The sequence below is a fragment of the Panthera uncia genome (genome assembly GCF_023721935.1).
Source record: "Panthera uncia isolate 11264 chromosome A3 unlocalized genomic scaffold, Puncia_PCG_1.0 HiC_scaffold_12, whole genome shotgun sequence".
Lineage (NCBI taxonomy): Eukaryota > Metazoa > Chordata > Mammalia > Carnivora > Felidae > Panthera > Panthera uncia.
Genome location: NW_026057579.1, coordinates 31419630 through 31429197, shown reverse-complemented (window position 1 = coordinate 31429197; position 9568 = coordinate 31419630). Strand labels below are relative to the sequence as shown.

Sequence of the window (9568 nt, the reverse complement as noted above, 5' to 3'; positions counted from 1 at the left end):
TCCCAGAGCCCTACTCCTGGTGCAAACAGCTGCTCCCTTGCTGGGCAAGACTGGACAGTGCGACTGCAGTCTCGTGACAGCGCAGTAACTCCCGGAGCACTGTCATTTGTGGAAATTCTTGGGGCAGCTGAGCCCACGGCCGAAGAGCGTAAGCCACAGGAGAGAGAGAAACAGCAATGGTAACGGCAACAACAACGATGCCAGCGAAAATTGGTTTTTCACCACGCGGTAGGCACCGTGCTGAACGCTTCGGTCTCTGAACGCCTCTAAGAGCTGGGTCCTGTTCATCTCCATCGCGCAGAGGGGAAGACCGAGGCTCAGGGCGTGAGCAACTCGCCCGCGGTTACACAGCTGGGAAGTGGGGGGGTGGGGGCTGGGGGTCCAGGTGAGTCTGCACCTGACGGCAGAGCTTGAACTATCTGTGAGCGAATTGCTTGTCTGAGTGCCAGGCGACTGCGCAGTCAGTCACGGTCCGCTTTGCTCATTCTTCTCTTGCATCCAGCGCGGGGCGTCTGAGGGATCCCTAGAACCTGCAGCCGTGGGGCTCCGGGGCTCCCTCGGGGGGCAGGGTTCCACGGGAGTGGCCTTCTCAACACAGGGAGCCCAGGGCTTCCAGGAAGAGTTTTCTGAAGGAGGACGACACAGCGTTGTTCAGGACAGGGGTCACCGCTGAACTGACGAAGAGGGTGTCTATCACCAGGTAGGCGTAGAGTGTGCTGGCAGAGAACCCCAGAAGGTGTGTCAGAAGGCCTGCGCCTCCTCACGGCCTCTACCCCTTTCTCCTGGAGACCGCGCCTCTCCTCCAAAGGGCCAGGTGAGGAGGGCCCGGTTTCTGCTCTTGGGAAGCCCCGTGTGACCTCAGCAACTGTCCCATCCACACCAGCTGCCCCTGGCGGATGCGCTCCACCCAGCCTCTGAGTCCCTGCTCCCCGTGCGCTGTTCCCAGGCCCCTGCTGGCGGACAGGGGCCACTGTCTTGCCCACTGAGACGCCGGGAGCTTCACGCAGCTGGGTGTGGTCCACGAGACGTGGCTTCACTGAGCAGTGAAGCCATGCACCTTGTCACGGAGAGTCTCTGAAGCGGAAGGGCTTTGCACGTGCACGTGTGTGCGAGGGGCGCAAGGCGATCTCGAGAAGAGGCACCTGTCGACACAGCTGTTTCCTTGGAGGCTACACGGGCCTCTCTTCTCTTGGATGTTTGCCTTCCTCTTGCGATCAGGCACACGGTGAATTCGCCAAGGAAGACAGTGGGTTCTCTCCTCTTTTCCAGTTGTGTCACAAAGGGCGTACGTGGTCTGGTCTCTGTCCAGGGGGCCCTTGTTAGCGCCTCGACTCACGGCTCTGAGGCTTCTGCCCCTCTCCTTGCCATAGCACAGCCCTCCCCCTGCCCCAGCCTGTGGGCAGCTCTATCCTGTGGTCAGGATGCCCGTAGCCCTGATCACCACTAAGATCTCTCACTCGCGTGGCCTTGAAATTGGTAGATAACGCCTTGTTCCCTACCCCCAGCTCAGAGAATTTGAGGGCACAGACTGGACAGGACCAGCTTGAGTGGAGGCCAGAGTTCCAGAGGGCCCAGCGACTGGGAATCCCTGCAGAGAGCATAGAAAGTCCCAGGCGCAGCCCAGTGGCCCCTTCCCTACGTGCTGGGGCCCCTCCGCTGCACCAACCCAGTCCACCCATCGTTGGAGACGTAGCGGTACATGAGCCTGTGGGTGTGGGACGGCATCCAGCAGGTGACATACACGGCCACAATGGCTCCTGCACAACAGCGGGGAGGGACAGAGTGACAGAGCAAACGTACTCAGTTCTGCCGTCTCTAGGGAGGAGGACGCCAAGCTTACAAGAGCATTTCCCTAGAACTCGTTCCTGGAGTCCAAGGGTCAGAAGGGAACTGTGAGGCTATCTGACACCCTCCTCTCTCGATCTGTAGCCAAATCTGAGGTTACCCTGATGTCTGGGTGAATATCCACTTTAACTCCCACCTGCACACTGACAAGCTTCTAGAAACTTCTACAACCTCTATAACCCCCTCCTGGCCACTGGAATATGCTTTTAACTCTGGGATAGCTATTCCCACCTGATCGTCTAACTGCATAGATAACTCTGCCTCATCAAGCCTCTTCTGTTCCTTTTTCTGATTGACTGATGGCCCCACCAGCCATCTAGCACTCAAGCCGTAAGCCAGAGAGTCTGTTCATTTTTCCATTACCCCCTAGGGCCAATCTATTAAAAAGCTCTTCTTTAGGATGTCTTGATTCCTCTGTTCTCACCTCTACTACCCCACTCCAGGGGCTCCTAGCTCCCCTCCCCCGGACTATGATGGCAGTCTCCCACTTGGTCCCTTTGTCGCTAACCGTCTACCCCTTCCCTCCCCTCCTCCACACCTGCCGTGACTGGCAAATCCATTCTGTTGTCCGGTGTGGCCTCTGGACCAGGATAGCGACGTCAACCGGGAGCCTGGTAGAAATACAGAGTCTCGGGCCTACCCCGAGCAACCGAATCAGAATCTCCGGGTTGGGTCCGAGCGGCCTGTGTTTTATAGCTCCCCATACTGTTTTTTTTTGTTTGTTTGGTTTTGGTTTTTTTGCTCACTTTTAAAAACAACTTAAATCCAAGTTAACATCCAGTGTAATAAGGGTTTCGGTAGAATTTAGGGATTCGTGACTTAGATATAACGCCCAGCGCTCATCCCAACAAGTGCCCTCCTCAATGCCCATCACTCACTTAGCCCATCCCCCACCCACCTCCCCTCCAGCAGCCCTCAGTTTGTTGCCTGTATGTAACGGTCTCTCACGGTTTGCCTCCCTCTCTCTTTTTATTTTCCCTTCCCTTCCCCTGTGTTCATGCTGTTCTTAAGCACACACAAGTTTGAGAAGCACTGCGTAACCCACGCGCCAAAGATTTCTGGGTAGAACATCTCAAAAGCAAACTTCCCTGCATTCTTGGGCGTTGACTCTCAATGACTGCCTGTTGTCTATGGAAGAAGGTCCAGCAGCGTCACGTGCTCCCTCTCTTTCTGTCACACCATATGACGTTTAGCTCTTACGTTTCTGTCCTGCGTCCAGCGCTGTGGGTTGACGGGAGCAGAGACCTGATCTCTTATTCCATGTTCCCAGACCTTAGTGAGGGCCTGCGTTACCGCAGGTGTTTGGAGAGACCTCGGCTTTCTCGTGCCTCTTAATGTCTCCCCTACAAGGCCAAGTTTACCCAGGTTCTTAGGAAAACCAGCCAACAATCAATGTTGCAGGAAAAGTGGGGAGCTGGTGGGGAACTGGGTGGGGGACCCAGCCGGTCTGAGCCCTCAATGCTGGGGCTGCGGGTCCCTGACTACAGCTGCTCCTTGCATCCATCCACAGGCCAGGCTCCCTGAAATGTAAGCAGGTATTCACTTGTCTTTATGTATTACTCCCTGGAGCAGGTGAGGGTTTCGTGTGTGGAATTCTCGTTCTACCCCGTAATCATACCACCAAACCTTATAGAAGCCTGTTGGCGACCACACGATCCCCTGGGGCTGGAGAGAGGTGGTAACTTGCTCAAGGTCACTTGGCCAGGGATCAGCGGAGGCAGCCTGGAGCCCCATCCCTTCCTCTCGTAGCAGTGTCACCAAGTACTTAACTGAGACCCTGGATGCTATGCTAGAGGCCGCGGAGCCGGCTGGAGTCCTTGTGTCTCACCAGGCTGGTGTGGCCCTCCAGGGGGAGCTTCCTCCTCTCCTCGCTCATTAGCTCCACGTGGTTGGGGATGGGGCTGCCGGGGGCAGAAAGGGACGGCACCTGGGAGCTGAGGGCCACCAAGTGGCTCACACTGACCCCATTCAGGAAGGCAGTTAACGCCAAGGGGAGCACGAAAGACACCAGCACGTTCACCTGCAAAGGTAATTCCAAGGCTTATGACAGCCCCAAGGCTCTGTGATGCTGTGGTCCTCAGGCTGTGCCCAAGGCCCAGGAATCTGCAGCAGCAGGAGGGGGCGGGGGGGGGGGTGACAGCAGGGTTATAAAGTGAAGTTGAGAAAATTCTCAGAAAGATGAGACGGCAATAAAGGGAGAGACAACATTTGGGATTAGCTTAGGACACTTATCTAAGTAATAGTGGTGCTAGAAAGAAAACAGAAGGGAGGAAATCATTTTTTAAAATAAGCCACTTTGGGGGCGCCTGGGTGGCTCAGTCGGTTAAGCGGCTGACTTCGGCTCAGGTCATGATCTCACGGTCCGTGGGTTCGAGCCCCGCATCAGGCTCTGTGCTGACAGCTCAGAGCCTGGAGCCTGTTTCAGATTCTGTGTCTCCCTCTCTCTCTGACCCTCCCCCGTTCATGCTGTCTCTCTCTGTCTCAAAAATAAATAAATGTTAAAAAAAAAATTAAAAAAATAATTAAAAAAATAATAAAATAAGCCACTTTGAAGAAAGTTTTTTCCAAAAGTGAGGTATAGAAGCTTCCAGACTGAAAGGCTGCCTGGGGGCCCGGAAAAAATGGATAAAAATAAGCCCCCATCAAGGCACATTCTTAGGACTTCTAACACTCTGTGGATAAAGACCTTGAAAGCCACCAAAGGGATAAAACAGGGCACATGAAAAGGATGGGCACCAGAATGGCATTAGATTTCTTTAAGGCAACAGTGGGAGCTAGAATATAGAGGAGCGATGCTTTACAATTTGAGAGGAAAAGCGGCTTCTGTCTAGAATTCCGTGCCCGGCCATCTTACGGCAAATGTGAGGATAATCCAGAACGTTTCCAGACGTGGAAATTCTCAATTTTTCACCTTCTTCTGTGGGCCTTCTCTCAGGTGACAGGAGGTTACGAGAGCGTATGTTCCGCCAAAATAAGGTTGTACGCCAATAAAGGGGAGACCCGGGTCCAGAAAGAGGGTGTCTGCTGGGAGAGCAGAGTGACGTAAGATGTTGGCTGTGCCATCCGGTGACGCTGGGGTGGAAGGGGGGGCGACTGAAAGATGAACTCGTGGTTGACTGGATGGCTCTGAATACACTGAAATAGTATTTATACTTCTGGTAGAGAAGTTAAAAATGCATGAGAGGGGCGCATGGGTGGCTCAGTCGGTTGGGCAGTCCAACTTCAGCTCAGGTCACGATCTCACGGTCTGTGAGTTCGAGCCCCGCGTCGGGCTCTGGGCTGATGGCTCAGAGCCTGGAGCCTGCTTCCGATTCTGTGTCTCCCTCTCTCTCTGCTCCTTCCCCGTTCATGCTCTCTCTCTGTCTCAAAAATAAATAAACATTAAAAAAAATGCATGAGAGATGCACAGGAACCAAGCAAATTAAAAAAAACATTATTAAATGCTATTTAATTAATTAATTTATTTATTTAGGAGAGAGAGAGAGACAGTGAGCAGGGGAGGGGCAGAGGGAGAAGGAGAGGGAATTCCAAGCAGGCTCTACACTCAGCACAGGGCCCGATGCAGGCCTCGATCTCACAACCACGCGACCGTACCCTGAGCCGGAATTGTGTCGGTTGCTCAACCGACCGAGTCACCCAGGCACCCCTGAAAACAGACCATTATTAACAGCAAGAAGCAGAGGTAATATTGGAAAGGCAACGCAATACAAATGTGTGACATGGTTCATCTGTGAAGAATGTTTTAACATAGTCACAGGGTGTAAGTACAGAGCACAAGACTGAATTTATACCCTGACGGAATTAACACCGGAGGAGGGGTAGGGGGTGCGTGCGGGTGCACGGCGTGGAGAGTAGGGATGGGAAAGTCAGAGGGCGGGACGCTCTCTTTCTTTCTCCCGCTAGGAGACACTGGATGAAATGTGCAAACTGTGAAATCAAGCAGGCGCGTTCTTTAGAAATGTGTAGGAAGGGGCAGCAAGAGGTGAGGGTGCCCGGCAGCTGCCCCTCGACAAAAGAATATAGACCGAAGTGTGCAGGGGTGGTAAGGGGACAGCTGTTTTACGCAACAAGCCTTGTTTTTTTATTTGGTAATTTTTGATTTATGAACAACAAGTTTATTGTATGATACCCTGCTTTTTAAATGTTTTAATGTTTTAAAGTCCAAAATATTTGTATTATAGCGCGCCTGGGTGGCTCAGTCGGTTACGCGTCCGACTTTGGCTCAGGTCATGATCTCACGGTTTGTTGAGTTGGAGCCCCACATCGGAGTCTGTGCTGTCAGCACAGAGCCTGATTCAGGTCCTCTGTCCCCCCCCCCCCCGTCCCTTCCTTGATGGTTCTCTCTCTCTCTCTCTCTCAAAATAAACTTTAAAAAAAATCTACAAAGTACATGTATTATAGAGTTTTTCCTCATTGGTTCTGTGTCAGCATTTTTAAAAACCTGAGCATTTTAATAGTGCTTTAAAATCAGTACAAAATATCTGGGTTGGGTGCTGTACCCCTTTAAGGAGTCCATCATTCATGCTTTTTTCTTAATGGATGCTCACAAATCAGCACCAAGAGGAAAATAAAACACTACGTGGGACATAGTTTTGAGTTTGTTGTAGAACCAAGCAGCATTTTATCAACAGCATCATACTTACTATCAAATTGTCACTTTAATCCTAGACAAGACAGAAGTGGAAGGTAAAAATATATTCATGCGTTAGTTATTAATCTTGGGGAGTTTTGAAATATTTCTGGAAAAACTGTATAGTTTTTTGTACTTTGAATAATGATGAGACATTTTCTTAGTCAAAAACAAAACAAAACAAAACAGAAAAACAACCCGCTGATGAACATGGACGATGAATGACAAGACACTAAAAAGGAAGGTGGACCAAAAAAATCCTAATTTGAGCTCGGTTATTTTGTTGTGTTAACATAGACTGTGTGTCTCAAGTTAAACATTTTTTAAATATACCATTTGTTGAATAATGCTGTTAGGCTGAAGGAATTCACCAGTAGAACGTCAAAAGCTTGCCTCTGGCGGATTTCAGTTTCTACTGCCTTGGTCGGTCTGCAGCACATAAAGTAAGCTATGCAAGCGACATATTCACAACACAGACCATGCTTGGCGCTTCCCCCTCCCCGAGCCCAGTTCCAAGATAGGTACAGCCTGGAAGCTACTGCCTTAGTCTGTGAAAACTGGCGGAACTTGGCTACCAGGCCTTTTGAGCATGTAGTTGCTTGTTCATTGTCACGGCCACAACAGGGTGCAGCAGGGAGCTAGAGAGTCAGGTCTAAGGGAGGGGCTGCAGTGATCTGACTATTCAGCCAGATCATTCCGCTGGAGCTCAGAGCCTGTGTGGAGGTTGCTGAGAGGTAGACGGGTGCCCTACACATGCTGCTCCGTGGCTGTGATGTGCTTGGGCCAGCATGGTGGCAGGCGGTGTGTGGGCTGGACTGATGCGGTCTCGGGTCACCAGTGGCCCACCTGATGTGGCAGAAGGAGCAGCTCCCACTGTTGTCAGTGGGGTCCCTCCTCCTGACTGCTGTCTGGAGCCCTTGCGTGATCACTCCCATTAGTATCACTCCCGTTCTGCTTGCCGGTGTGTTTTTGGTTTTGTCTCCTTTAGCATCAGGTCCAGATTGGAAAACCTGCAGAAATGTCTGATATAGGAAGCGGATTTTTAAAAATGAGGGATCCTACCCTGTCAGCTCTGAGTAATTCTCCGTGGTGACCACAGTAAGCGTCTTCTGAAGCGAGCGGAATGTTTTCTAATCAGGTTTAACTTTATATTTTTCCAAATTCTTGGTAAGGCTGCAAGTAATCTATGTATTTCTTCTGAAATCCTTCATTAATATTGAATATTCAGGCCTCTCTTTTATATCTCCACAAAATCCCATTAAGTTGGATATTCTGTAATGGGACTGAAAATGGCTAGTTTTGATGATAAAAAAAAAAGGCTGGGTTATGAAATCTATATTTTGAGAGTCCTCCCCCTCCCTACCCTGTAATTCTCGTACCCGGTAATGCTTGGTCCCCACTTTTGTAACACTGGGAAGAGTGTAGACTTTCAGAATTAAGTTTTGAATTCTAATCTGGGCTTCTCTTAATGCTTCATCTCTGCCAAGCCTCTCCCCAAGTCCTCTGTAAAATGGGAAATGCGACCCAAATTTCTGCGGAGATCGCGAGTATCAGAAGTGAAAACACAGGCCCCCGAGCCTGCCTCCCCCTTACCTGAATGCAGACCTGGAGCGTGGCGCGGCTCACCAGCACCGTGCACACGCGCGAAGCGGGCTCCGGCTCCCCGCCAGCCTTCTCCAGCTCGTGCTTCTGCCCCGTGATGACTGCCATGGGCAGGGCGAGGCGGCCCAGAGGAGCGACAGCAGGCGGCGGGCGCGCGGGGGCTGGCGCACGGCCAGGCAGCGCTCGGCGCTCGGGCCACCTACGCTGGGCACCGTGGCGTAGGCGCACGGCTCGCGCACGAAGTGGTAAGCGCGGCAGCCCGGGTCGCCGAACACCCAGGGGTAGCGGAACCACACGAAGTTGAAGAGCTCCGCGGGCACACCCACCGGCCACAGCGGCAGCGCCGAGAGCGCCAGGCTGAATACGTGGTAGCGCAGGCGCCCCGGGGGCCCGGGGCGCCCCTTCAGCACCACGCGCACGGACAGCGCACTGCCCGCCTCGCCCAGCGCCAAGATGAGCGAGAAGAGAGCGGCGAACAGCACCTTGGCCCAGAGGCGCGTGTCCACACCCAGCCGGGCGTCCAGGCCCAGCGCAGGGCCAGGGCTGGGACTCGGGCTGCCGCTCTCCATTCCTCCCCCGTGGCCAGCGCTCCCTCCCTCTCCCTGCGCCGAGACCCGGCCAGCTGCCCAGGGAGGAGAGCGAACGCCTCCTGTTCTCCCTGAACCTCCGGAATGGGAGGACCCGCCCCCGCCAAGGGCGTCCCTGGGCCAACACCGGACCGGACCGGACCGGACTGGACAGCGAGCGTGAGCCCGTTCGGTGCGTTTACATTTCTCCGCTCAGTTCAACCCAGGGAGCACTGTGCTGGGTGGAAGGTGATACGGAGGGGTTGGGCCCCACTTACCGGATGGGTGACTTGGGGCACGTTTTTTTTTTTTTTTTTAAACCCTTCTCAACCCATTTCTGCATTTAAAATATATTATCTACATTGCAGAATCTCTGTGAGGATTAGACGAGCCGGTCTGTGCGAGGGCTCCGAACCCGTAGCAGTAAATAGGCATCCTGCGGTACCATGCACCTAGGCCCCCTTGCTGTGCTGCTGTGTGTGCAGCTCGGGAGACGGGTGTCCAAGGACTTGCCAGAACTTTTACAGCTGTTACTCTTCTGGCTAAAGGGCCGTCTGAACGGCGCACTAATATCCTCCAGCAATCCCTTTGTCACTGTTAGATGCGTCCTTGGGGTATCAGGCTTTCCCAGCCCTTTAGGATGTCATTCCCATAGAGTGGGGAGGAAGTGAAAAGAAGTGTGTTGCCGTGTTTGCAAACCTTTCATGAGTCTCTCTCCTTAACCCTCGTAAGTGCCAGAACTTGAAAAGGCCCTTACTTAGCTCGCACTTAGAACCCCTGATGCTTGCTGGAGCCAAACCCAGGTCTCCTGATGTTTCTGTCTTTGCTAAAATTGTTATGGCTCAGTGACAGTTTTATCTTTCCAGTTACATAATCATGTGGTCACATTGTGGGCTAAAGCTTCAACAAATGGATTGAGGGGGGG

The 9568-nt window shown here is 52.6% G+C and overlaps 1 protein-coding gene across 1 annotated transcript; it reads right to left on the bottom strand.

Annotated features, from left to right (window-relative positions):
• Nucleotides 1-526: 526 nt before the first annotated feature.
• NTSR2 (neurotensin receptor 2) lies at nucleotides 527-8646 on the bottom strand. The gene is given in 5 exon segments (XM_049652512.1): nucleotides 527-716; nucleotides 1667-1757; nucleotides 3616-3865; nucleotides 8069-8199; nucleotides 8202-8646. Coding segments are annotated over 5 exon segments (1044 nt in total). The 3' UTR covers nucleotides 527-589.
• Between the last annotated feature and the right edge of the window lie 922 nt (nucleotides 8647-9568).